The 26,333-nt window shown below is 37.0% G+C and overlaps 1 protein-coding gene across 3 annotated transcripts in view; it reads left to right on the top strand.

Moving 5' to 3' along the window:
• Positions 1-26,333, top strand: part of CBLB (Cbl proto-oncogene B) — a 127,358-nt gene that overhangs the window by 96,491 nt on the left and 4,534 nt on the right. For 2 of the 3 annotated variants that reach the window (XM_085072640.1, XM_085072622.1), the window contains exons 11-18: positions 4,162-4,347; positions 6,889-7,251; positions 8,992-9,086; positions 12,626-12,769; positions 16,776-16,855; positions 16,955-17,086; positions 18,370-18,513; positions 20,979-21,098. In XM_085072640.1, coding sequence (XP_084928766.1) covers positions 4,162-4,347; positions 6,889-7,251; positions 8,992-9,086; positions 12,626-12,769; positions 16,776-16,855; positions 16,955-17,086; positions 18,370-18,513; positions 20,979-21,098 — 1,264 coding nt within the window. The remainder of the gene's footprint in view (positions 1-4,161; positions 4,348-6,888; positions 7,252-8,991; positions 9,087-12,625; positions 12,770-16,775; positions 16,856-16,954; positions 17,087-18,369; positions 18,514-20,978; positions 21,099-26,333) is intronic. The other variant, XM_085072630.1, reaches the window with a different exon arrangement.

Here is a 26,333-nt window from a genome sequence, read left to right as displayed (position 1 = left end):
CTGTCTTTTTTAAAACATGCTTAAAGACACCAGTGTTAGGTGATGTAAATTTATATCCTCATGTAAGTTTTTAAGCCCAGATAGTACTGATCTGCCTAGGTCACAGCTTATCTTAACAAAAAATAACAAATATGTCAGTTACTCTTACCTGATTATAAATAAACTTTAGAGATCTACTTCTGGTGTAGGTCTGCTTGGACCTTCTTAGATGTCACAAGCAATTTGAATTTGCTCCAAGGACATTTACAGGCAGGACTCCTCAGTATGTCAATTGTTAGGATTTATATTGAGTATGCTTTTCATATGTTCCTATCTGGCATAGAAGTATTTCAAGCCAGAACTCTTGACTCAATAGCCTGACTGTTAATATTTCCATCAGAAAAAGCCTTGACTAGAAATTGTAATCAGTGTTGGAAGCAGGCTTTTTCTTGAATTCAGAATTAGTAGGGGCAAACTGAGACCAGTCTATCCCAGTAATAAATACATCTGATGGAATAACACAAGTGTGGTCCCTTCTGCAGTACAAGCTGCTTTTCCCTTGACAGCAGTCACGCCAACCAGATGAAGTCCATGTTGTTACAAAGGAGTCTGTGTTCTTCTCTTTAATTGCATCTTTATTGCACAGGTCTCTGGATGGTGCAGCAGAGCTCCTTTGTACACTGAAGGTCTGTCTTCTATCACTGCCAGTTCATTTGAGTTCGTTTGTGTCTTAATCCCTTGCTTGTTTTAGCTTTTCCTCACTGTGCTCTCTCATTGCACATTTTTTTTCCAGTGTATGGGAAACACACAGAAATCCCCAGTAGTTGACAAACAGAGAAATATTTGGAGTGTGCCAAAAAGAGTAGATATTAGTATGTCTGTTAATGCCGTGGTATCCACGAGATGCAGCCATCTCATTGGCCTAGCTGTCAACACACATCAGATGATGCAGCTAGACAGATTGGATGGGGGTGGACTGAAAAATATGGGATTTTTATGCAATAATGGGAATATTATGGAAATCTGATACTGAATGCTGAGGAAAACCTATTTGTTTCTGTGGAATATTTGGGTTTGTTTTATTTTTAGTATCACTGGATCCAAACAAGGAATTATTAGTTTGTCCCAACAAAGTTTTTGCTCTTACTTTTGCACCAAGTGGTGATAAGGATTAAGCTTCCATGTAGGGCTGCTTTTGCTTGCAGCTTTTTTTTTTTTTTTTTTTTTTTTAATTTTGTTGTGCCTGATAAGTTACTCTTTAACCTGTTGGCCATAATCAATTCCATTTTTGAAATCTCTGGGGCCACAGCATGTTCTGTTAGCATTGTGTCTGTAGTCTAGTACAGTAGTCCAGGGGACTGAAAGATTACTTTGCTATTTTGAAACAAGACATAACAAGGCATGGATGTAAGCTTAAATTCAAGTCTTTTCACACAGTCACTACCTTGAAAATTTTCCATTTTGTTTTGTTAGTTGCGGTTTACTGTCCATGGAATGCGATAGAGGTAGACAAACACCAAACATATGTGGAACTAAAAGTTTATCACATAAATTGAATTGCTTGCTGCATTGGGTTTAAAAGCATGTCAGGGTTTAAGAATCTTGAAGTTTTAAACGAATGGGTTTTAAACGTGAATATTCTGTGATTTTTCTTTTTTTTTCTTTTTTTCTCTGCTGGAGTTAGACTGTTGTTGCAGCAGAAACAATGAAGTCTGATGTGGATGGGACCAGTGGGCACACTGAGGGAAGAGGGGAATTTTTCCCAATGATTCTTTAGAGCAGAACTGTGTAAGAGAAGGTTGCCAGATAGAAACAGGGATGGATATTCTTAAAATTATATCACTACAGTGCTGTTTACTTAGCTGGGATTTGTACAGCTCCATGCAGTGTCACATTTGAGACTGTCAGGTTGTTCTCTCAGGAAATTGCATTAATTAATGGGATGATGCAACAATTAGAACATCTTAAATTCCAAACAAATGTTTCCTGTCCAGTAATTGGTTTTCAGTATTTCCTATCTTTCTTACTCTTTGTTTCCTCCTCCTATCACATATATGCTTGTTCTTCTGGAACAATTCCCTGCTGACTGAAATGCATTATGTTGTGCAACATAAATTGTTGAAACCTAACTACAGCACTTTCATTTATTTTAAATAATTGCATCTTTTTGCAGGTGTGACCTGCTTGTTTGGTTCTATTTCAGATAATTTGGGAAATAAATTAATTTTCTGTCTGCTGAAGTCAATCCTTTGAGTGTATTGTATTGCATGGTTCTTGGCTTTCAGGATTGCTTTATGGAGTTAGAACTAAACTTTGAAAACTAATGCTATTAAATGGTACAATGTTTATTATCCTGTTTAACTGATAGATGCCTTCTGATAAGGAAAAAGAATTGACATTCAGTTTATTGTAATTCCATAAGTACAGTTGCTCAGGCATGCTTGCAAGATACATATCTTGCCTAGTTATTCACCTTTCCTTAATGTTGAGAGGCTAAATACTTGGGTAATTCATGTGCTTATCTTTATGGTCTTCCAGTCAAGGACAGGATTATTCACCAATTAAAGGAAAAAAAGAAAATTTAAAGACTATATTCAAGGCATTTAATGCAAATATCGAGACCACCTCTTCATTGAAGAGAGAAACCGGGAAACTTCTGGTAGCCATGAAGACCACAAATCTTAAATTGCTCTGTCTCTTGAATTTGAATGTTCAGTTGTAACACCGAGCTTACATGTCGACAGAGTGCGAAGACTCTAAAATAGCAACAAAAAAATGAACCTGAGGATGGAGTTGCACGTTACAATTTTAGCTTTCAACACCTCCTGACCCCTCCCCTGCATTTTGGTGCACTGTCGACAGTAATACTGCAGTGGCTCCTATTTTTGAAGGACATGTGGTAGCAATCCCAGTTGTATAGAGTAGGATAGCAAACTAAGCTGTAGTACAGAGCGTTGAGTCAGAAGTCAGTGCACTGGAAGTCAGTCCTTTTCCTCAATCTGCTTTTGAATTTATGACTTTTCCAGTTTCTTTAATATAATCACTATATTTCAAGAAAGGTAATGTTGTGTACTGGTTTACCTTGTTAAAGAGCTTCCTAGTCTCATCCCAGTTATCTCTATGGGATGTTCAGCATTCATGAGAAAAAGCTTGAGGGGGAGGAGAGGGGGAGGCTTTTATCCAAGTGATTTAGCCTGATGGGTGCATTTTTTGACTCTCTAGGCAAGCTGTGGGGTGAGAACAGTGGGATGCCTCAGTGCACAAGCAGTCCAAGTGGCTGATCCTTGCTGGGAGTGTCTTCCAGCTACTTGTGTCTGCTCTCAGGGAAAGCATACAACAGCACAAACATCCAGGTTTATTACAGTGCATTGAAATTCATATAGTGAGTTGACAGAAATAATCTGAACTGATCTGTGCAAACATCTGAGCTGTGTTTGTTAAAACTGAGCCAGATGAGGGACGGGAAGTAGTTGCAAAATTGGATGGAGCCCAGTATTGGGGGTTGAAATCTTTGGTTCTGATGAATTTGAAAGGACAAGTCAAGAAGAAAAAGTCATAATTTGTCACTGGAGTGGGATGTTAAATATGTTATTAGTTCAGTATTTGCGAAAATGATAAAATCGTTCTGAAATTATTTTTGTAATTACTTCCTCATTTTTTTGCTGATTTCACTTTTTTGCCTACTGACTTGATGGTGATTTTGATTGGTAATTTTCCAGGAGACAAACATTCTATTTTGTATGGAAGTATGATTTGAAAATGGGCTGTAGTTAGGCAATATCATGGATGTCCAGCTTTTAAAAGTAATTTATAGAAATTCAGATTGAGTACTCTCTATTAATAAAAAGGTTATCAAGGGTAGCAGTGCTACAGTAGACTTTATGTTTAGGGGTTTTTTCCTCATGTTTGGCAATAATTGCTTTGTTTTTATAAAAATTGCTAGAATATATATTGTTTTATTCTCATCACAAGTTAGCATGGGTTTTGTTTTGAGGTAGAATGAGGTAGACTTCTTTTTCAGTAATGATCAGGTGAGCTCTACTGTCCAGATGTCCATTATGAAAAATGACTATAATTGACTATTAGTAAATATCTGATAAGTATCAAATGTTTTAGCTGTGGAATGGAATTTATGTACTTCATCATCAGGTAAAAGGTAATTTCATTTTTTCTGTCTTGAAGTGCAATGAGAGGCAGAACTCACCTGTGACTTCCCCAGGATCTTCCCCGCTTGCACAAAGAAGAAAACCACTTCCAGACCCCCTGCAAATCCCACATCTTAGTCTTCCACCTGTACCTCCCCGTCTGGATCTGATTCAGAAGGGAGTAGCACGGTCACCCTGTGCCAGCCCAACTGGGTCACCAAAGGTAAGTTTTACTGAACCATTATTTCTGCATATAAGAACTTTCAGAAATAGCGTTTGATTGTTTCCGAGGTGAGCTTTCTTGTTTGTTTTGTGTGGTGGACTATTTCAAAGCTTTCCATGGATTTTGCTTTTTCAGGATTTTGCTCTGTCCAAAAGAACTTCATTCCTTCTAGTTTGAAGAAACTTTAGATTAGATCCATACTGTTGAAGTCTCTTTTTCCATAATACCTTACATAGTAAAATATTTCTGGCTGTGTATGTTGTCAAATGTGACTTCAGTTTGTCTGATGATTATATTGTACTTGGTTGTGGTCAGAATTTTAAGGACATTGCAGTAATGGATCAGTTCTGTAACAAACTCTCATTAATGAAAATAAATAGAAACCAAAGTTTCCTGAAAATAGATTTAAAGGTCATTATCTCGTTAAAATTATATGTTTTCCTTTCATGATGATTTATGTTCCATTTTCACAGTGTCCTTACAAGAAAAATATGTGCAGATACACTGCTTTCAAAACCTTAAATGGCATATAATAGGACTCAAATTTCAAGGGAAATAGTAATGACTCTATAGCCAATTAGATTGTATGCTTTGTTTTGTAAAACTAATGACACTAAAGATTCAACAATTTTTGAGTGGATAAGCATGAAAGAGAACAAATACTTTTTGTTGCTCTCTTTTACAAGTTGATTGTTTTGTTGTAATTGCTGTATGGACGGAGTGAGTTAGATTTAAATTTTTCATTTTTATATGATAAATTCAAATTCAAAACGTTACTAGAAACCTGTGTGCTCATAATAATCCAGCTTGAAGTACCTTGTTTCTTTTGTCAGGTTTTTACTTTATGCTTGAAAATCAATATCTTTTTAAGATTTTAGTGGTTTGTAATTTAGAAGGAAAAATAGAAGTTTGAGTAGTTTCTTTAATCTTCTTTCATAACTTCTTATATTATGCAAAGGAATTTATAACACATTGAGGATAAACAGAAAACATATGCCATATCCATTAAAAATTAGTTTTACAGCAGGATTTTTTGCAGAGTTCGTGGCTTTGAAAAAAAAGTAAATCAGGAATACCATTAATGCCGCTTTAATTTTTTGAAAACCCTTTTTTTATGTGAAACTTTTCCTGAAAAAAAAAAAATTTGTGGGGTACAAGGAAAAGAGGATGGGGGCAATAAAGACGAATTTCGTACTTTAAAAAAATTGTATGTAAGAAAAAAATTATTATTTAGTCCTGCCAAAACTACTCTGTCGGGAAAAAAGAACTTTTATTTTTCTCAAGATAAAAATTGCAACTATTATTTATAACTACAAGCTACAACAAAAAATATGGACCAAGGTATTATTTTCCTGTGTTGAGAGTGAAAATAACTATTTTTCTTGACTAGCATGTGTGTTTAACACTTCTTTATTTATTTTACTTCCTTTTTATATGCATAGATGTGTAGGTGGAACAACTTTATTTTCAGTTCAAGTCATGTGTTGAGGTGCTGCTTGAAGAATAGTGCTGGGCTAGCCAGTGAAGTGAGAGTAAATACTATTCTTACTTTAAAACTTCTGTGACCTCCATTTCTTTAAGTGGTAATAATATGCAGGTTTAGGGAAGTCCAAGAAAATTATATACCTTCCCAGGGAAATAATCTTCCCTGTATTTCTTATGGTAGCTGGAGATAAAATATTTGTAATGACCTGGCCCAGCTGTTGCTATATAAATTGCTATTAGTAATTCAGTCATAATGAAAATGTTTTGGTTTTGTCAGACTTGTGCTCAGATTTGTGCAGCTACAGGTTTTTTTCCTGATAACTTGGGTTTCAGCTTTTTAGCATTAGCATGCATAATTTTAGACCACATTTAACCATTTATGATATAATGCAATTCTTAGAAAGCAAGTATTCTGACAAATGTTGTTTGCAGATAAGCTAATTGCAAATAAAACTTCAACCTAATTGGGCTGTTCCCTGAAAAACTGAACTGCAGTTCAAACAGATTTGGCACTCAAACAGTAAAAGTCATGTAAAGATTGGAGTCATCCCTAGGTATATAATTAAAAATGAAATAATTGTTTCTTCTTCCTCTTGCTCTCTAATAATTTCTCTTTGTGCCCATTTGCTGTCGCCAAGTCATTCCTCTGGGATGTGAGTTTTATATTGTTTGGATTTCTCGGGTTTTTTCAGCATCAGGAAGTCTGCTTTTTCCAAACACCCTACAGAATTCATTTCAGCAGATGAGTAAATGATTCAAATGATCAAAGCAAAGGATACTGGAAAAAATTGGGTCAAATAAATCTGCCTCAGTTAGTTGTCTTTTGTGTTTCCCAGTCCTTGCCTGGGTCACTCGTGCCCAGCAGAAATGAGGTGTCCTTTCTGAAGAAGGGCAGCTTGTCCGCAGAGCGCAGGTAAGCCTGCCTTTAACCTACTGGCAGTAGTGCTGCGGTGCCAAGGAAAACTCAGGTAGAACTGATAAAACCATACTTGGTCACAAGCACCATCCATGCCTGTATGTAACTTCTCTTTCTTTGTGAATTCCTGTGTTGTTCAGTCTTCTCCGTGCATGGTGAGGAAGCAAGACAAGCCCTTGCCGGCGCCGCCGCCTCCCCTGCGCGATCCTCCTCCGCCGCCGCCCGAGCGGCCTCCCCCGATCCCGCCGGACAGCAGGCTGGGCAGGCACCTGCACCCCGAGAGCCTGCCGGCCCGGGAGCAGCCCGTGCCCCTCGAGGGATGGTGTCCCAGGGACGTCTTCGGGCCCCCGCAGCTGGTGGGCTGCCGTGGCGGGGGCGATGCTTCCCCCAAAGCGGGGCTGACGGCTGTTTCCAGCGCGAACGGGAGGCACAGCCGCCTGAGCTCCGAGCAGGGCTTCGTGAGGAAGCACAGGCGGCACGAGCTGCCTGCGGAAGGTGCCAAGGTATTCCAAGTGAGCTGCGTGTTGAATCCTGCACTGACCTCTGCTGCACCATGGTCTAGCACTGGCTGGCACACTGTTTGTATTGGCCAGTGTTGGTTTGTGGTGTCTGAATCTCTTCTGCTGATACTTAATAATAACCTGCTCATAAAGAAATTATTTGTTAAATACTGTAATTTGTGAAGCAACAGGACATCAGGGCCTGAGTTGTGATTTTCACATAAAACCTTCAAAAAGTATCTTTGAGTGAATATTCTAGATTTGCTATATTCTTCTAGCAAATTATTCATGATAAGATATCACGGTATGCTGTAATAATATGGCATCTCAAGTCCACTTTGGAAGTGTCATATGCCAAAACTGTGTATGCATTTGCTGGTGGAATAGTAGATACTCCAGTTAGCTCTGTTGTAGGTGAGGTGAATTCTGGCATTAAGCAGCTTCAGGCACTTGCAAAGCCATTTACAGATGGTCAGGCTTAGCTTTGAAAAGAGATCAAATGGTGATGTCCTAAGAAAAAATTCCTCGTTCTGCTCTAATCAGTTGTATCAAAGCAGCTCAGTAATTTATTCATAGAGGTTATTAACTCAAAGCTGCTGCTCTTTTTTTGCTTGAAAACTACATCGCTTGTGCTAAGACAGATGGATTTGTGGTTAAGTCATGGTAGTTAGAAATATTTTTTTTTCCATCTATTTGTTTTTCCCAAAACCACAAGCTATTTAACCATTCTATCTCAAGTTATTTAAATATATATATATATATGTATGTATGGTTTTTTTGTTATTTTGAAAGTACATTACTGAAATTCAATTAATATTGGTAAGGGATGTAGACATGTGATGAAAGGGCTTAAGTAATCTATTATGTTATATATAATTAAATTAACATTATAAAATGCTTTTTTCAGCATTGAGGCAAAGCACCAAAATTTTGCTTAGAACTAGGCTGTTTAAAATGCTGCAGGTTTTCATCTGATTTAAAAAGGATACTGGGTTTATATCTTCAACTGTTCCTTCCTGTGGCATTCTTGTTGTGGTCTGGCACAGAACTGAAGCTGATGGAATGAATGCTTTTCAAATTAGAATACCCAGTCAGTGTGGAAGTGCCACTGTAGCCTGGAGAAGTTACATATACATATATTTAAGCAAGTACTGTTTCAACTGTCATCTTCAGGTTGTAGATTTAAACCATTTGATTAAAGGGAGGAACCTTGAATTACCATTTCAGGCTGTATTCCCATTCATGAAGGAAACATGGAATGAATTTTCTTCCTTGATTCATATATCAATTGTAATATAAACTTTTTGCAATTGATAGAAATCAAGAGTTAGGAAGACAGTCCTGTAGGTAGGGGGTGGATTCTGGCAGGCACTGTATCACAGTTGAAATAATTAATATGTTTAGCATGCTGTTGCTTTCCCATTATACTTCATCTCTCTCACTTTGCAATCTTGAAATCTTAATTTTCCCCCAAGCAGTTCAGCTGTAACTGAGTGTCTGTGTAGTAACTGTCATGTGAATCAACTTCTTTTGGTGAAGCTTTAAACTAACATGTTCTGCAGCTCCTAGATGGGGTGAGCTGAATAAGGCATGAGAGTCACTTCAGAGATAACAGCTCTGTGGTGTGAACTCGTGGGAAAGCCTTTACCCACAGGGTCCTTGAGGTCTGTTTTGCAATATCTAGTTGATGAATATCCATGGTGAAAGAAGGACATCCCATTGTAACACTTGTGTGATTTTTAGGTTTTTTCAAATGGCCACATGATAAATGAAGAATATGATGTCCCTCCACGGCTTTCACCCCCTCTTCCAGCTGGCTCCATCATCCCTAGTATAAAGTAAGTTAACTTTATCTGTAAAAGAAAAGTGCTAATTAATGTTAGATAATATCATCAACTCTCTGGTACTAAAAGAAAAATGGGAAAAAGAAAGAAATTAACTAATATAACTTGATATGCTTTCTATGAATTTTAATGTGCCTTTACAGAGGGAGCGTAAATGGTATTGATTAAGTGGGAGCTGTTCTAATGTTAATTGAACATAGCATGTTTGTATAGGAAGAGAGGCTAAATTGTGGCAGATCTTGCTCACAGGCATTTGGCAGTGGGAGCAGATACTGTCTGGTTTTGCTTCTATTATTACAGAAGTGTGGTCAGAGCTATTTATCATGGGAGATGACAGATTCTAGGGAAAGTTGCTAGGGCTAAAAAATGTGTTCTGTCAGTGTTGTGCACCTAATCTAGTCAGGCTTTCTGGGCTTTCTTTATCCAGGGTTTACACCATCATCTCTTATTTGTTGTGGCTAAAACACAAACAATCAAAACCATTTTATATAATTTTAAATGTGATTAACATTCGTGAGTTCCAGAATGTGGGAAGTTCTGTCATTTCAAAGAAATGACAAAAGAGTAACTAGACAAACAAGTTTGTCACAAATGACAAAAATTTCAGAGAGTAGCAGACTACTCTTAGTCTTCCAAGAAAATAACTGTTTATTTTTTAAATAAAGATGTTGCTGTCATAGCAAGTATCTTCAGACTCTGAACGACACAGGATTTTGTATAGAACAAGATACATTTAAAGTCAAAAGCTTGGAAGTCCTATAATGTAGTTTGTCCTTTTTTCTGGTTTTGTAATGAAATTGGAGCATATCACAATGATGCTATCCTACAACTTCTTTCCAATGTTCCGCTTCTGATTCTTGCTGTTAAATAAAATAATTGGACAGTCAGTTCATACTAATCCTGGGAAATTTCTCATTATTGTGTACCCATTCTGGTTTTGTTCACTTAGCTTTAATGTAGAAGACAAATGTATTTCAGCATTTTGTTAATATGCTGGGTTTTTTCTTCCTGAGCACTACAGTAAAGGTGCAGTGGAGCATTGACTTTTTTATTCAGAAACCTGTTTTCAGGTGGAGCAAGTGCTGAGGTGAAATTCTCCATGCTTACTTTCAGTTCAGAAACAAATGTTAGAATGTTATACAGACATACCTGTAACTGAACTCTGGTATGTAACCTGGTGGAGGTTGGGTCTCACAGGAGCAACAATTGGATACCTCATGTAATCAGTCCCCTTCTGGCCTCCTTATTTCATAAAACAATGCAAATCCTGGAGTGTTTCACACTCTTGTCAGTCAGGAAGGGAGAGTGATAACTCTGATAAATTAGGAAAGTCTTCATATTCCAAGGCAAATGGAATTCTGAAGAGGGGAATAGTTTTATTTTTATATTTCATAGCATGGAAAAACCTTCTCACTCCTGAGAATCACATTTTTTACTCATATATTTGCAAATGTAGCCTAGAACCAAAGAAGAGTGTGTACATAGAGCATACAGTATTCGTTGGAAAGTCGACACCATATTGTAACAATATGTTCAGAAACAAAATGCATGTCAGGCCAATCCAAAGCTAGAATGTGTGACTTCAGCTTGGTCAAAAGAAATGCTTTCACTAAATGAAGTCTTCTGAAGAGAAAGCTGATGAATTCCAGGAAGAAGGGAGAATCTTCATTTGCTAAAACCAAACTCCATTGATTTTTGAGGAAGAAATTAACCTTCATTTCTGTTTTGGTTTTGTACTTACACCTTTTGAAAATTGTGTCAACAGGTTTAGATTTTGATTTTTAAAATGTAAAATTATCAATGCATAATGTTAGGAGTAAGAAGTTCAAATTATCTAATTACTAAAAGGGCCCATGGAATGACTTAAAAATAAAAATTGATCGTTGTACTTTCTTTAAACACTAATATGTCTATTTTGAATTTTTTTTAAATTAAGGTTTTGTAACCCCTAGGAATATACTAGTAATCTATAATATTGTATGACAATATAGAGGTGAAAAACTGGGAAGGAAGGAAAAAAAAGTTCTTTAAAAATATTAATTTCCACTAACCACAACAATTGCTTTCAAAGAAGTAACTCAAATCATCTGTCATGATTTAATTGGAAATGTCAGAGAATATTTTTACAGTCTTTTCCTCCTGTTGAATTGACTGTGCTCAGCACTCATAAATGTTGAACTGTACTTGATTCAAAATACTCCGCTTTTCACAACTGTGCTACTCCAATTAATCTGGGCGAGTTGCTCTTTTTTTTATTTTTTTTTGTACTCTCCAGTGTGTGCAGTGTTGAGGATTGGGAGCTGGTTCATTTCATATAGCTCCAAGGCATTCTGTTCTTTCTAGTTAGTATCATCAGTCTGTAATTCCAAACATTTGACTGAAGGACACATTGATCATGTGTGAAATGTCTTAGTCTAAATAACAAGGAGGCAAAATGACCCTTGCTTGAAAGTTCACAATTCTAAAGTGTCCCTACTTAGCTTGTTTGATCAGTTTTTACTGAATATGGTGTTACAAATATTAATTTTTTTTTTTTCTTTAAGAAGTTACATTAATAGAAAAGCACTGGAGATTTTGTTTGATTGTTTTTTTTTCCTGGAAACACTGCTGATTTATTTTCACTTTACTAAAATGGTTATTATAAACTCTACTTCAATAATGGAATATTGGACTCTTGCTAACTGAACATCTGATTTTTATTTTCCACTCAGCCCCTATGTTTTTAACCTGACTTGTGAAAATAGTTATTTTTAATTGGACTTCTGTAATTGTATCAGACGTTTTTAGCAGTTTTGATAAAATTGCAATTTTATTTTTGATAAAATATCTAAAACTCTTATGTCAAAGACACAGAACCATTCTTCTCCAAAACTTCAAAATTTTCAAGTAGTGTTTGTTTCATTCCAGTGAGTAGCTCCCATTTTGCTACATCAGTAGCAGACTCTTTGCCTCAAAAGTACTATAAACCACAGCAATATTTTGCATGAGGGAGCATCCATTTTTGAGTATGTAATGAGGCATCCAATTCCAAGCACATTTTGTAGTCTGTAAATATATTAGGAATATTTAATTGCTTTGAGGTAGTTGAGGGAAAAGTAGCACCAAAAGGCTCCCATCTTGCTAACAGAATTTTGAAGGTGAAATCCCCAGTGAAAGGGTGAATGTCCTCTGAATCAATGAGCCCTGCTAAATGCCTTTTGCCCTGAATTAACTTGTATTTAGTTCTTTTGGTAAGTGCAAATAGGTTGAGTCTTGAAAGTGCCTGTTCAGGACTCTAATTCTTTGCAATTCTCTGCTATGTTGTGCTTGCCTGAAGTAGCTATTTAAGTGTTAGAAGGGCAGCTGCCCTTTTCTCTATGCATTCTTGGTGACAAAAAGCCAGTAATCTTCTAAGTTTGTTTGTCATGGTGCTTTTGTCTCCTTATATGTAGCATATGTGTGTTAGGGATGTTTGGGCTAAAGAAGAGTATTTTCTGTATTGTCTGAGGTCAAGTACCTAACAGCTAACGAAAACCCAATATTTTTCTCCTTAGGTGCCCTGGTCCTTCAGCAAATTCTCTGTCTGATAAATCAAGGGAACACCCAGATGATGATGATGAATACAAAATTCCTTCTTCACATCCTGTAATACTGAGCTCACAACCACCTCATGGTCATAATATAAAACCTCTTGCTCGGTAAGGTAATTTAGCAACCTTGAAAGAAATTTATTTACAAAACCTCTGAATTTTCCAAAATTACCTGGATTCAGTATTTGTAATGATGGCTAACCTTGCCTGCCTTCTAAATGTCTTTATCTGTTCAAGTTCAGATTACCCATGTTTTGTTTCATTTGGCCACCACGGCAGATATAAATCTATGAAGTTCCCATCATTGTATCTCTCTTGTGTCACAACTGGGTATTTTTTGCCTTTCAATACCGTTTCTGCAGTTGTTTTTTCTTTTTTTTCCCCCTTATGTTGAGGTTTTCAAAACTGACCATGAGATTCAACCCCCACAACTCCTTCAAATTTAATTTTAGGGAGAATTGTGTGACTGAGATTCCCAGTCAGCTTTGAAAATCTTAGCCTTTCACATTTTGTATAATTCATTTTAAAAGCAACACGGTACTGAAAAATACGTGAACTGGCAGCTGAATGTACATACATTGATTCTCTTTTTGTCCAGTGTATAGTGTGCCTTTCTAGCTTTTTGAGCCTGTTCAGCAGCATTATTTTCTTTGTGCTTCTCAGGAAGAGAACCTTTATTTAAATACAGGTGGAATATATCTCCTTAACTTTAAATATGTTCTGAAACAATACCTTCAAACTTTCACTAGTCAGAATTAGTAATGGATTATGACAAGGAGACTCAGAGCAAGGGGCATGGCAACTGAGGGCTGTGACATTCCTGCTGAACTTTGCCCCTTAAAGAGATAGGAATGGCTGGAATTAAGAGAATAAGTCTTAAGTCTTAGGGGAGAAAAAAGGACGAATTTTACACTAGTCTTGTTTGTCACAAGTAGTATATTAAAATCAAGTATTGATCTTAAAGGTTTAGACCCTACTGTGATTAAATATTTCAGTGGCATTTTGCCATTTTTCACCTCTCTCTGTCAGAATGAGGTGTTGAGGACCCACCATTAATAAAGCTCAAAATATCTCTCACCCCCAAACTAACCAATAATAATTTTTAGACCTTTTAAATCAGAATTTAAAACGGGTATAAAAAATGTCATAATATGATCATTCTTTGCCTGCAGGTTTAAAATTCTGTCTTAGAAATCCTGATCCAGCCTTCACTGCATAGACATTAATATGGTGCAGTTGCCTAAGCTTTATGAACTTAAATTCTTATCTACAGTATGAGACTAAAAAAAAAAGATGAATAAAACTCTCAGTGTTGGCTGAGCAAAAAAATAGGAAGTAGGAAAAAAAATTCCAAGGTCCTAATTCTTTTTGTCTATGACATTTTTTGTGTGATCATGTTGTGCTTCTGTATGGGAATGATGCAAATAGAAGCAAACTGAAAGGTTCTTGAGAAAATAAGCAGCTGGAAAAATAGAATCTTGCAATTTTTATTTTGCAGGAAGAAATAATTGAGTGCCTTCAGTTGGCTGGTACAGTATTTTACCAGGCCCTTAGAATTATTAATAGAGGCTATAGATAGAAAGATGATTCCCAAGTTTTCTCCAATTTTTACTGTGCATATGGTGGGGATTTTTTACATGAATTCAGGACTTGCTACAGATAAAATGCCTCAGTTTGCTCTTCAAGTTGCTCCATGATTAAAACCAATTCCTCTTATAAATTCTGATACAAATTTTAACTCAAAACAAACTATTCTCCTAGGCATTAAAAAAAAAATCTGGTGTTCCACATACTTTAAATGTCTTCTTTTAGCTGATGTTACTGCTTAGATGTGAAAGCTGAGATAAAGTTTTCAAGAAAGAGTCTGGTTCCTGGTTGATATTTTATTCTTTTAATACACTTCATTAAGTATCATGGGAGGGATGTTTTGTTTCAACAAAACTTCTTGTCACTGTTCAGCAAAACTGTTATGAACAATTTTTTAAGTTTTGTTTAAATGTTACAATTTTTTAGCACATTTCGGTTCTTTCCCCCAGTGTCACTTTCTCTTATCTCTTTCCTAAGTGCTACTCCCTCACTTCTTGGATAGTACTTTGAGTTTTCAGTGAGGTAAAGAGCTTATGAAATTTTGTCAGAATGTTTTGTAGTTTAGGAGTTATATAATTGTTCCATCCTACTCCCAAATTTGTATTGCCTTTTCTCTCTTTTACCTCTAGATATGACAATGCTAAAAATATTTCAAGAATAGTGCAAAAAATTATTCACAGTCTTATTTTCTGGCAGATCATTTAATTCTCTGGTTTCTTACTGCTGAACAGCTCTTCCCAGGTATGGGGCAAGTTCAGGAATAGGAAATTAAAGGAAAGAATTTCAGCATTACTAATTAGGCTACTATTAGAAGAATATTACATTATTACATTTTCTATCTTTTCCTAATAAAGGTTTTTCCAAAAGGGGAAAGGACAGAAGGCTTGCTTGTTGGTACTCATTTGAAGCCCTTTTTTTCTACTGTTTACTGTTAATGTAAACAAGTCTTTCAGCATTGTTTGTAAACTGATCACTTAGCTGGGCTCATTATGAACTGAATACTTTCAAAGTGGTTCCATGCTAAGTTACTTTGCTGCCTGTGGCTAGATACATTATTGAAAATGCAGAATAGATTAAAACTAGAGTAGAAAATATTCTTAATTACTTAGTTCATATGGTGAGAAGTTGAAGTGTTGCAACCACTGCATTTGAAAGGTTGAACCAATCTAATGTCAAAGAAAGAAACACTTCCTCTACCACTTCTCTGGGGGAATTAATTTATAGATAAATATCTCTCACTATTAGGGGCTTTTGGGGGTTTCTTTGTTTGATTTGGTTTGTTTGTTTTTAAATCTTGCAATTATTCTTATATTTATTTCATTACTGCTAGTTGTAACTCTTGGGACCACAAATGCAATATCACTTCCTCTTTCCTGTTTATATATTTTAAATGATTCCAGACCCTTATTCGTTCCTGCTTTCTCTGTGGCCAAAGCTGAAAGTTTTATTAATATAATACTCTTGGTAAAAACCCAAGATCTGAAATTTTAGCTGTATATAACTCTAGCAAATTTCTCAATGTTTTGTAATAATGGTGCATGATGGAATGGGATTTTTATCTTTAAGCTGGAATTGCTTAGCATGGTGGCCTTTTTCCAAGGAAACTCTCTGGTTCCTTCTGAATAAGCAGGGCCCACAGTTCCAATGACAGGAGCAATTTCCTGGTTCTTTGTATTTCTTTAAACAATATTTCATATTATAAAAAGGCCTGTTCTGTATTTTCCCTGCCATATTTGAACAAAGTCTTCTTACAAAAATAATCTCCAATATTTTTTACAAGATTGTAGGCACTCTTTACTGTTTGGTTGGATGATTTTCATATTAATTTAATAGTATTGTTTAGTTTTGAGGGCAGAATATACTTCCATGTAAAAACAAAATAATCAGTGAACTGTGGTAGAAGTATCAGCAAGGCTCAGCTTTTTGATACAGAAATGAATAGGTTCCTCCAAAACTGCCTTGGCTAGTTCAGTTTTGGGGTTTTCACTGGGTTGTATTTTCTTAATGTCCAGCAAAGTTGAGTTGAAATTTGTTATTATTAGTGGCATGATGTGGTGTTCTGTTTGGATTGTTTTGTTGTTCTTGTGTTTTGTTTAATGCTTTTTCTCTGTGCTTTGGTGTGGATAAAAAAATCCACGTTGTTTTCATATTTCTGCTAGGAAAAATTCAGCATCTGGGAAGGTGAACTAGGATTGTGTCTGTGATGTAACAGTGTGAATAAACTAATGACATGAGCTCTGAAGTGAGGGCTGTGTTTAATGTTAGGTCTTTCTCTCACTTGTACTGCAGCCTAGGTTATTTTAAGCCATGTCAGTACATCACCAAGAAAGCAGTATAATCCTCCAAAGCAGCTTTAATGATGGTTAGCCAGTATCTGCTCTCAATATCAAAAAATGTAAATTTTAAAATGGGCTCAGCTTATTGTCCTTTGTTCGTTTCCGTGTAGTAAATTGCCAGATACTGCTCATTCAGGGAATTAATGCTTGGCTAAATGGTTGATTGCTTCCTGCTTAATGTCTGTCTTCAGGGTGTGTGAGAATGGCCAATGCGCGAATGGAACACACAGTGCCACTTCCGAGATAAAGAAATCTAAGCATCCAGACTCAGGTACGTTTTTACTTCTCGCTGTTTGTCAAGAAGATTTGCTGTGTGCTGCCCTAGGGGTGCAGCAGGAAAACACTCACTTCTTGTGGTTGTGTCGTTCAGGAGATGTCTATGATGCACCTACTGCTGCGGTCCCTTTGCCACCTGCACGGCCTCCTACCAGAGACAACCCCAAACACAGCTCTTTGCTCAACAGGACACCCTCCGATTATGATCTTCTGGTGCCCCCTTTAGGTTGCAGACTTTTTGCTGATTACATGTAATGGTTAACGCTGCCCAGATGAGCTAAATGCCATGTTTACTGCAAAACAGCCAGTTTTGAGCATGTTAGGAGTACCAAATAGGCTGTGAGCTAGATATGACAGCTGTAAGTCAGTATTTGTGTCATTTGGAGTCTGTTTTTAAGCCCTCACTTGTGACAGACAAAAAGGTATACTGAATCTGTATTCCAGCTATACAGAATAATAAAAAACATTTTCTTTAAAATAAATTTTAATTGTCCCTTACTAAGAAGTTAAAGCATTTCAATTTAATGCAAAACTGGAACGTTTTTCCTACTGTAGCTTAAATAATTCCATTTATTTTTTTCAAATACAAAGAAGAATGCCAAAAAGATGTTGAGTAAAAAAACAAACCACTAAATTAAATCAATAAGTAAATTTTTGGGGTTTTTTCCCACCATCAAGGGACAGTTCAAAAGTCACTGTTATCTATAGTCACAAAAAGCTCTTTTTTCGAACCCTGATTTCTGTTCTCCTACACAAAAATCAGTGATCTTTGCATATATATTGGTGCTGTGCTTGGGGACCACCCACACCTTCATTGACAAACTCAGCTGCATGGTTGTGTCTATGTGTAGGTGTCAGCATCCAATTTTCTGGTTCCATAAAACCTTTTGAACATTTGCCTTGTTCCTGCACTGTGCTCTCTCTGGTCCCTGAAGTGTTCCTGAGTTGCAGGAGAAATGAAGGCAAAAGAACACATAAAAATCACACTGCTTGGTAACTCTAGCCCTGCTTGCACCACTTGTGTATAAGAGGTGCATTCATTTGCCAAGCTCTAGAAAATTCACTTTGTACCTGCAAGCAGAGCTTCTGAACAGCAGACAGAGATAATACACAGTAGAAATGTAGCAGATTCAGTGCAGTCAGCATTGGTGTTTGTATATAAATATACTTCCTTAGGCGCTGAAATACAGCTGTTATTCTACCATGATACTCAGTGAAGCTTTCATTATAGTATACTCTGGGCAATTGGGTCACTAAAAGCAATCTCTCCTTCCATCCCAGAAAAGAAACTGAGCACTGCAAAAGGTCATTCAGAGCATGTTTTAGAAGAGGACTGTTGGTATTAACAGTCAGGTTTACAGTTTCATTACTGGAGTCACTGAACTGCTTAGATGAACCGTAGGAGTAAAAGCCTCAGCAGACAGAGAAAAATAAAATTTAAGCTGTATTCTTTATCCTGCGGTTCTTAATGAAGTTTTGCTCATCTAATGATTCATTTCTAAACTGCAGGTGAAGATGCATTTGATAACTCACCCCCCTCTCTGCCACCACCACCACCACCACCTCCTGCTAGGCACAGCATGATTGAGCACACAAAACCTGCTGGCTCAGGGAGCCGACCCTCTTCAGGACATGAACTGTTCCTTCATTCTGGTAGGAATACAGAGGAAACAGCATATTTTATTTCATTTTCCCTCACTTCAGAAGCTTATCTGTTCAGCAATAAAGTTGTCATCAGGCCTCAGAACTCATTATGCAAAATATTAAAAAATCAAGTTTTTTAATGGTGGAGGCAAAGTTACACGGAGGATAGAAAGACTTTACTTTTTCATTATCACAAAGTGATAGAATAAGGTCAATATTTCTATACCAGGCTAGAAATGTTGTAAATTGTAGTTTTCTGTTGTAATCTGTAATAACGGTATCTTTTTGCCAACTCCTTTGTTTTCAATAATAAAACATAATTCATGGAGGTTATTTTCAAGTTGAAACTTTGAAAGAAGCTGGAAAATAAGGGAAAAGAATATTCTGCTTTGTTAAAATTGTCGTAAAATTTTGTCACAAAATGATATTGTGAACACAGTTGCTAGGTCCTGGAGTTCATAACCTTTTTGCTAAGTCAAATAACCTTTTTGCTAAGTCAGGTTTTCACCAATCTCTCCCTGTAAATCACTGTGACACAGTCAGTCTGGTATTTTCCTTGTAAAAGGTATAAAAACTATGTTTACAAGATATGATTTTTGTCCTCGAGTTGAAAAGAGTTTGATTGCCAGGTTAATGAAATTGAATACATTTGCTGATTATGATACAGATTACAATAGGATTTTTATGGGTTGTAGTGCATGTCTATGAAGTGATTTGTTGTTTTTTTTCTCTCTGGAAGCTTTCAAAGGATATTGGTGTCTTAAGTTTACCTTTTCTATTAAAATTTTCAGGGATGATCTTCTTTGTGATGGGGTCAGATATTGTCTTCCCCCTCTCTGTTTTTCTTAGAAGGTATAGGGAGAGGGATGAATTGCAATGTGTTGGCAATAGTTTCCCAGGAAGGGCAGGATGTGGATGACAAGCAGTCACGTGCAGCTCCATGATAGCCTGACAGGTTGTCTGGGGATTGGCTGACCTGTGTGAGTGGAGCTCGCTGTGGGATGAAAGGGAGCTACTTTAGGTTGAAGTGCAGTGACCTTTTCCAGAATGTTTTTATTACCTATGTTTTGCTATCAGTCAAAGCTTGACACTGAGTAATTTGCCAATGTTGTGTGTATTTTATCATGCAAATTCAGCTCTGTCTGTTACTTTCTCATATGAGTTTCTGAATGCATTCAGGTGACTAGCACATTATGGAGTTTAAGGGTTGATGTTCACAAATACAGTGTAGTTTATCTTCTGCACTTCAAAATGAAAATAATGTAATCTTCAGCAGCCTGGTCTGAATGGGTGCCTCAGTTGTATCATCTGATGCAGAAACACACACTGCCCCATTCAGTTCTGATGGGAATGGAGAGAAAAAATAGAAGCCCTCACACACAGATGCACACAAGCTCCATCTGTCTGTGCCCAGCTCCCAGAATCATGCAGAGTTTTAAATTTCTAAGTGTAACTCCAAATAATCTAAGAACATCACTGTTAGTGTGAAAAAACCCTTTAATAGCTTTAAAATAAATATCTGGAATATGTATCTACATCCATGTATTGTTCTTCGTATTTGCATAGGGAATACAATCATACAGTAGCAGTTCTCATTAATCTTAGCAGTGTATGCATCTACTTAGGCATGCATGGTTGTGTGAATTGGTCTTTTTTATTCATATGGTATTTCTAAAGCCATATTACTCACTTTGCATCTTGTCACATAATCTGTTGTGGATGATTTATGATGAGTTTTTGATGATTAGTTTCCATACCAGTCTTGAGGGTGATTTCTCAGCTATCCATCAGAGCCTGTCAGATTAGAATAATAATCTCATCATCAACACCAGCAAAAGGTTGCACTCACATACAAGACAAATACTCTACAAGCACTGAGTCCAGAGCAGGAGCCAGATCCAGGATGATGTTGCACTTGCTCAGCAGCATCTTTGCCAAAGCAAGGAGATAAGGAGGACACAATATACCAGCACTGTATATTTTGCTCATTTTTTAAATTCTGTCCCTGTGATATTTACCCATGGCTGGGATTGTAGGAATGGGAAATCAGCCCTGTAGTCTTTGTGAACTGCAAAGCACAGAATTGTAATGAAGCTCTAACCAAACTGAATAGCTGGGATGTTTCTAATTGCTTCAGGCATTGCAACCTCTTCCATGCTTTGCCAGGCACAATCCCAGCAGTGTCAGGGTTGGGTAGTTGAAAAGTACCCCATGGGTGTAAGCAGAAGAGACCATGGTCAGTGCAGGACAGACCACCCTTAAGCTGTGCTCTTGTGTTTGTCACTTGAAAACACACGTGTATTATGGTTGCTGAATTTGGGAATTGATGTGCATGTGCTTTGGGGGGACACTTCTGGATTAGTGGCTCCTCTGCACGAAGGGAGGCTATTTTAATGTTACCTTCTATGCATCAGCCCTCCCTCAAGTAATAGTTCTACATGTTCTAACACACCTTTTTTATTCTGTTATCACAGATCCCCATTTTGACTCAATCACTGGTCATGTTCCTTTGCCACCTGCTCGGAGAGCACCTGGAGAAAATGTCAAAACAAATAGGACATCTCAAGACTACGATCAACTTCCTCCATCTTCAGGTAAGGCAGAAAGCTCTTCTTGGAGAAAATTACAAGTTTATGAAAAAAATAACTTTCATCCAGAAAGTCCAGTGAGTTTTTTGTCATTCTGGGCAACAAATGGCAATGGTAATACTGCTTCACAAAAGCATGAAATCATCACAGGACAACAGAGAATAAATTTCTGCAGTCATGGTAGAAGTGTCTGCCTGTTGTCTTGAGGTTGTAGGTACTATGACATCAATTTTACTAGATGCTAAACTGAATGCTTATGTCAGTCCTAGTGTTCCTTACTTTTTAAGAAAGGCAGAGATTTTCCTGCCACCTTTCAAGCTCACAAGAGATCAGAAGTACTGCAAGGAGCACAAGCATCTGATTTCCATCTCTTTTTCATTTCTGAACATAAAATAGTAGCTTCACTCTAAAGTGTTATTATTTTCTGGCTTCTTTGCTAATATATTTGAGTTTCTAAGAAACTTTTAAAATGTTTTTTAATAAAACAGCAAGAATCAAAACCACTTAAAATTCAGTCTTCTTTTTCAATGAAACAGGTACAGTAGAAACAATTCCTCTGCCAAGGAAATTTTTTTGTGGTTTTCAGGCAACAAAAACAGGAAACGTAAAGGAAATCTACTCAAATGAATAAAAATAACAGTATTACCTGTATTTCAAAGTACTTTTACCAGTTTTTAGACAAATTTTCTTTTCTTTAGATGTGCATGGTACATGGGGAGGGGGAGGTTTGTCCCAACCACATTATTTTGCTGTATGGAGAAACCACACAAAGAAAAAGCCAAGTGATGTTTTGTTTCATTAATCATTCTTCAGATAAGACAGAGTTGTGTGTGAAGACTTTTTAGTGCATAAAGGAGGAACTTTTCTCTAGGCTTTCAGCTGTAATAATCACCATTGTTCAATTGCAACATTCCCAAGTGGGAAAAAAAGATATATTTTTTAGTTGTAATTGCATGTCTCCTTCTCTCAGGAGTACAGAGTTTCACTCTGCTGGGGTATAGCAGAGTGAAAAAAAAGAAAAGAAAAAAAGAATACATTTTTCCAGCTTAAATGATGGGAAATTTCTGTAGCACTCTTAATATTTACTTACATTTAATGAGTAGCATAACTGAGAATTAGAGTGATGCTTTTTGGTAAATACTGGGAGGGTATCTTTACAAGTATAACTGTGTCTCTTTTTTTTTTTCCAATTGCTGGAAGAAAGAGTTTCTAACACATTCTTTATATGTGTTGTGAGGGATCTATTTGTCTTAAAATGCTCACTCAATTTATTCAGGGAGTTTTGAGTTCTCTTATAATGCAAATTATGACAATGTTGTAACTGCTTTTAAAGCTATGGAGTTTTCCTGCAATTCTTGCACTTCTGGGGTAAAACAATTTTTAATTTTCCTAAATTACTGCAAGATACTTGCTACTTAAGAACTTGGAGCTTTCTGGTGTTACTTTCCTATCTGTGTTCGCCACAACCATCTTCTAAAACACTCACGTTGTCAGTTTTTGCTATAAATACCATTCTAAATCAGCATGATATGCAGCAAGATATTCCATTTAATTTCAATTAGATGAAAACTGTGTGATAGATCATGTCATTCTCTTAATTGGAACGTTGTTTTTACAGTGGCAGTAATTCTGAAGGACAGAACTGATGAGCTTCAGGATGAACTGGTTCACCTTCATCTATGATTTAAAAAGACAATGTAGAGAGTGTAACTGTATTCAGAACTTTGGTTTTTGCATTTATTCTGAACTAATCAGCTCACTTAAGAAATTCTTCATTTCAGTGCTTTTGTAAGGTGATTCTTTGAACTAGCTGAAAAAGAAATGGAGTTCACTCTAAAATCTAATTATAATTTAGCCACTAGGCTGCTACAGTATCATGCGGAGTGCTTTAACTTCTCTGCTTCACTTTCACTGTTTTTAAGATTGCTGTCATGATGTTTAACTGAATCCTTAACATGTAACAAGAAATTTATTCTAATTCAGGTATCCAATATTGAACACTTCAGAAATAGTACTCAGCCATGCAACCCACTCCCCAAAAGGCATGGTTACTCAAACTTCTTATATACAACTGTTTAAAATGATTACAAAAAGAGCAAGAAAAGGAGATAGGACTTGGGGTTGCTATGGATGAGAGGCTGGCCATGAGCACTCATAGCCCAGAAAGCCAAACATATCCTGGGCTGTATCAAAAGCAGAGTGGGCAGCAGGGGAGGGAGGGGATTCTCACCCTCTGCTCTGCTCTGGTTAAACCCCACCGGGAGCACTGCATCCAGCTCTGGAGCCTTTGGCATAAGAAAGACATGGACCTGCTGGAATGAGGCCAGAGGAGACCACCAAGATGATTAGAGGGATGGAGCATCTCTCCTATGAGGAAAGGCTGAAACAGTTGGGTTTGTTCAGCCTGGAGAAGGGAAGGCTTTGGGATGACCTAATTATGGCTTTCCAGTACCTGAAGGGAGCCTAAAACAAAGCAGGAGAGGGACTTTTTACAAGAGCAGGTAGTGACAGGACAAGAGAGAATGGCTTAAAACTGAAAGAGATTAGTTTTATGTTAGGTATCAGGAAGAAATTCTTTACTGTGAGGGTGGTGAGGCCCTGGCACAGGTTGTCCAGGGAGTTTGTAGATGCCAAACCCCTGGCAGTGTTCGAGCCCAGGCTGGATGGGGCTCTGAGCAGTCTGGTCTAGTGGAAGGTGTCCCTGCCCATGGCAGGGGGTTGGAATTAGATAATCTTTAAGGTCCCTTCCAACCCAAACCATTCTATGATTCTGTGATATTGCTAATAGAATATTTTACCTAAGCACAGCCAATGATAGGAGGGAAGGGAAGAAGAAAATTAAGCCTCCAATAGATGTTGGCTGTATTTTGCTGAACTTAGCTATTCTGTAGGAAATTATTCAAATGGTTGGTGAAGTGTATTTGCCTTCTGCGTGTTCATTCACTCAGTTGGCTGCGTGAAAACGCTTGCAAATTTGGATTCCCTTTTACAAAAATACTAATCTAGGGTGGATTTCAGTTAACACTAGGGGAAATAATGTAATCCACAGTATTGCAAAATGTGCAGCTTGTGCCTAACAGCTTGATGGAGCAGTGTGTGCAGTGAGTCCCTCCCTCAGTTTCCCCCTGCTCTCCGACTTCCTTAGAGCAGGTGTCCCCTGGGTGTGCTTTATTCCTGTACCCCAGTGAGGTTAGGTGTAGCTGCTCACCACTGTTCACAGAGGGCCTTGCACAGCAAGCCTTTGTCACCTGCTTCTCTGATGGTGTCACCTGCTTCTCTGATGGTGTCACCTGCTTCTCTCTGTCTGTGAAAGACCAAGAGACATCCAGGAGAAGCAGCGAGGGAAGAAAAGGGCATTTCACAGCAGAGAGGAATAGACAGTTGGCATCGTTACAAATAGCCTCTTCTCACTGTGCCACAGAGCTCCCACCACTTTTTCCATGCTTTTTAAACACTTATTAAATGAGCCTGTGTCTGCTTTTGTACTAACCCCTTACCTAAGGGTTCAATCTAGTGCTGAATTACAGAAATGTGAGCAGTGGAGGAAGCTGCTCGTGGTAGAAACTGTTAATTGAATTGCACAGTTAGAAAATCTATTTGAATTTTTAGACAGACATCTGTGGTGGCTGAAACATCAGGGAGGGTGGGAGGGAAAGTCCTGCTTAATACCTCTATCTCACTGTCCAGATGGACATGCAGCTTAGGCTTAGTATTTTTGAAGCTCAGGATCCAATATGATACCCAGCTTTAGCTGAAATTTTATATGGATGTGAAGATATTGAAAGAGATGTCAGCATTTAAAAAAATAATAATGGGAATTGAGAGAGAGCACTGAAGATCTCAAAGTATCTGTGCTATAGAGAGATGTCACTGTAGTGAGAATAAAATGCATGTGCTTCAAATCTGCTGACAGAATTAAAAATTGTATTTCTAAATTATGTGATTGCTTAATAAAGTTTGTTTGAAAGCTTCAGCAAAGTGAAGGTTTTAAACAAGAAGTAGCTTCAGTTTTAAAGCTATATTAGACTGAGTCGAGCAAAAACAGCCTCATGTAACACAAGCACAGGGAAGGATCTGATTTATGCATAAGGAATTTCTTCTGTACTTCAACCCCAGGTGAAAATGTAAAGTTTGTAAATTAATTTTGCTTCATACTGTATAGAAATGAAGCTCATAATGAAATGTACATATTAAAATGCTTTGAATGTTTGTGAAAGAAGAACTATTGGTTTTAACATGATATGCCACTATTCTAAATGTAAAGAATATTATTCTTTTAGAGTATTGTTTTCTAAAATAAGTGAAGTGAGAAATTTGAACTTGTTTGTGATTCAGTTTTTAGTGATTAACCACATTTCCTGAGCTACAGTTAATTTCTCAGACAAGTGTTTCATGGATCTTCCACACCTCCTTAGCAGGTTTGGATGTGCTTCAGGTGTGTTTATTAGAATGTTTATCATTTCTATCGTTCTTCTTATCTTCAGAGAGAAAAAAAATCAAAACAAATACGAAGTAACCCTTAGTACCTGTAGGTCTTAGCCCCTTACTGTACATCTTTAATCAAATTTCTTTCATCCATTTCTTATATGAATATCACCATCTTGCTAAAAGTACTATTATCTCTTGGAATTAAGAAGTGGAATTAAATTTTATAGCAACACTCATCTGAATGGATGGGAAAACTTACTTAAGAGAAAAATACACCTGCATTAGACTGGTTCTAGTGTGAATGGCTTTAATTTATCTGAAGTGTTTAATGCACTTGGTTGAGTTATAGTTCTCCCTATCCAGTGTTATGATAAGGTTACAACAAAAATACTGGAAATATAACATGTCTTCCATGCCTAAACTGTCTCTGAAGTACTTAACACTGGAAAATGCCATTGCTCGCAGTGTAAGTAAACAGGAAGTATCACAGCCAGAAATTCCTTTAATTTATCTATCAAAGTCACTGTTGATAGGACTTGTTAGAACCCTTTTTGAGGGATTAAAGACTTTTTAATTTTTTTAATACTTTGCTCTTGAAAGTGTTTTCTGTGCTATGCCTGCTTGTATTTAAGCTTCTTATTGTGGAATCAGTGAGGATAAAGAGGTTTCAGTAAAGTACCAAGTTTACTTGAGCACGAAACTCTTGACTCTGAGAAGATTAGCAAGTTTGAATATTAGCTTTTTTTTTTACCAGCACATCATGATTCTTAGTCACCAGCATTAACTGTGAAGGTAACCTTTCCATAGGAGATA

The sequence above is a fragment of the Lichenostomus cassidix genome, chromosome 1 (genome assembly GCF_008360975.1).
Source record: "Lichenostomus cassidix isolate B80296 chromosome 1, HeHo_3.0, whole genome shotgun sequence".
Classification (NCBI taxonomy): domain Eukaryota; kingdom Metazoa; phylum Chordata; class Aves; order Passeriformes; family Meliphagidae; genus Lichenostomus; species Lichenostomus cassidix.
The sequence above is the reverse complement of the archived record's forward strand: the minus strand, read 5'-3'. Positions and strand labels throughout refer to the sequence as shown.